The sequence below is a fragment of the Callionymus lyra genome, unplaced genomic scaffold, assembly GCF_982586985.1.
Source record: "Callionymus lyra unplaced genomic scaffold, fCalLyr1.hap1.1 HAP1_SCAFFOLD_714, whole genome shotgun sequence".
Taxonomy (NCBI): Eukaryota; Metazoa; Chordata; class Actinopteri; order Syngnathiformes; family Callionymidae; genus Callionymus; species Callionymus lyra.
Genome location: NW_028258922.1, coordinates 10001 through 12803, shown reverse-complemented (window position 1 = coordinate 12803; position 2803 = coordinate 10001). Strand labels below are relative to the sequence as shown.

At 40.7% G+C, this 2803-nt stretch overlaps 1 protein-coding gene across 1 annotated transcript in view; it reads left to right on the top strand.

Moving 5' to 3' along the window:
* Window positions 1-316: 316 nt before the first annotated feature.
* Window positions 317-2803, top strand: part of LOC148057743 (unconventional myosin-VI-like) — a gene marked incomplete at both ends in the record, with an annotated part of 10746 nt that continues 8259 nt past the window's right edge. Inside the window, 2 exon segments of the mRNA XM_087782757.1 lie at window positions 317-437; window positions 604-673. Coding sequence (XP_087638883.1) covers window positions 321-437; window positions 604-673 — 187 coding nt within the window.

The window sequence follows — 2803 nt, the reverse complement described above, 5'->3', positions numbered from 1 at the left end:
CATACAGTGGTACACACACAGTAGCACACACACAGTAGTGCACACACAGTAGTACACACAATAGTACACACACAGTAGTGCACACAGTAGTACACACACAGTAGTGCACACACAGTAGTACACACACAGTAGTACACACACAGTAGTGCACACACAGTAGTACACACACAGTAGCACACACACAGTAGCACACACACAGTAGCACACACACAGTAGGACACACACAGTAGCACACACACAGTAGTACACACACTGGTTCAGACCTAGATCTAGTACCTGGGGCAGGTGTGTGTGTCTGAGTGTGTTGTGTGTCCAGGAACATGGAGGACGGCAAGCCGGTCTGGGCTCCTCACCCCGGGGACGGGTTCCAGCTCGGGACCATCGTGGACATCGGGACGGACAGTCTGACCATCGAGCCTCTGCAGCAGAAGGGGAAGGTCAGTGACCTTTAGGTTTGATTGACAGATGCTGGTTAGGTGTGACGTCATCATCATCACTGCACAACACTGGCTTGTGTGTCTGTGGTTGTGCGTCCATGTGTGATGATGTCACTGACCCTCGGAGCTTCAGTGACATCATCAGTGTGCGACTCTTGTGTTGCAGACGTTTCTGGCTCCAATAAACCAAGTGTTTCCTGCAGAAGACGACGTCAACAAACATGTGGAGGACAACTGTGAGCACAACACACACTTGTATACACAACACACACTTGTACACACTTATATACACAACACACACTTATATACGCTTGTATACACAACACACACTTGTACACACTTGTATACACAACACACACTTGTACACACTTGTATACACAACACACACTTATACACACTTATATACACAACACACACTTGTACACACTTGTATACACAACACACACTTGTACACACTTGTATACACAACACACACTTATACACACTTATATACACAACACACACTTGTACACACTTGTATACACAACACACACTTGTACACACTTGTATACACAACACACACTTATACACACTTATATACACAACACACACTTGTACACACTTGTATACACAACACACACTTGTACACACTTATATACACAACACACACTTGTACACACTTATATACACACACACACACACTTATATACACAACACACACACACACTTATATACACAACACACACACACACTTATATACACAACACACACACACACTTATATACACAACACACACACACACTTATATACACAACACACACACACACTTGTATACACAACACACACTTGTACACACTTGTATACACACACACACTTATACACACTTGTATACACACACACACTTATACACACTTGTATACACAACACACACTTGTACACACTTGTACACACTTGTATACACACACACACTTGTACACACTTGTATACACAACACACACTTGTACACACTTATATACACACACACTTATATACACAACACACACACACACTTATATACACAACACACATACACACTTATATACACAACACACACTTGTACACACTTGTATACACAACACACACTTGTACACACTTATATACACACACACTTATATACACTTATATACACACTTATACACACACACTTATATACACTTATATACACACTTATACACACTTATATACACACTTGTACACACTTATATACACAACACACACACACTTGTACACACTTATATACACAACACACACACACTTGTACACACTTATATACACAACACACACACACTTGTACACACTTGTATACACAACACACACACACACACTTGTACACACTTATATACACACACACACACACTTGTACACACTTATATACACAACACACACACACTTATACACACTTATACACACACACACACACACACACACACTTATACACACTTATATACACTTATATACACACACTTATATATACACACTTATATACACTTACATACACGCACACTTATACACACACACTTGTACACACTTATATACACAACACACACACACACACACTTGTACACACTTATATACACACACACTTATATACACTTATATACACACTTATACACACACACACAGACACACACTTATATACACACACACACGCACTTATATACAAACACACACACATGTGTACACACACACACACACACTTATATACACACACACACACACACGTGTACACACACACACACTTATATACACACACACACGTGTACACACACACACACACACTTGTATACAAACACACACACATGTGTACACACACACACTTGTATACACACATACACGTGTACACATACACACATGTATACCAAACACACACACGTGTATACACACACACACACACACACATGTATACACACACACACACATGTATACACACACACACACTTATATACACACACACACACACATGTATACACACACACACAAACACACACACACGTGTATACACACACACATGTATACACACACACACGTGTATACACACACACACACATGTATACACACACACACACACGTGTATACACACACACACACACATGTATACACACACACACACACACATGTATACACACACACACACACACATGTATACACACACACACACACGTGTATACACACACACACACGTGTATACACACACACACACACGTGTATACACACACACGTGTATACACACACACACACACACGTGTATACACACACACACACACATGTATACACACACACACACACACATGTATACACTCACACACACACATGTATACACACACACATACACACATGTATACACACAC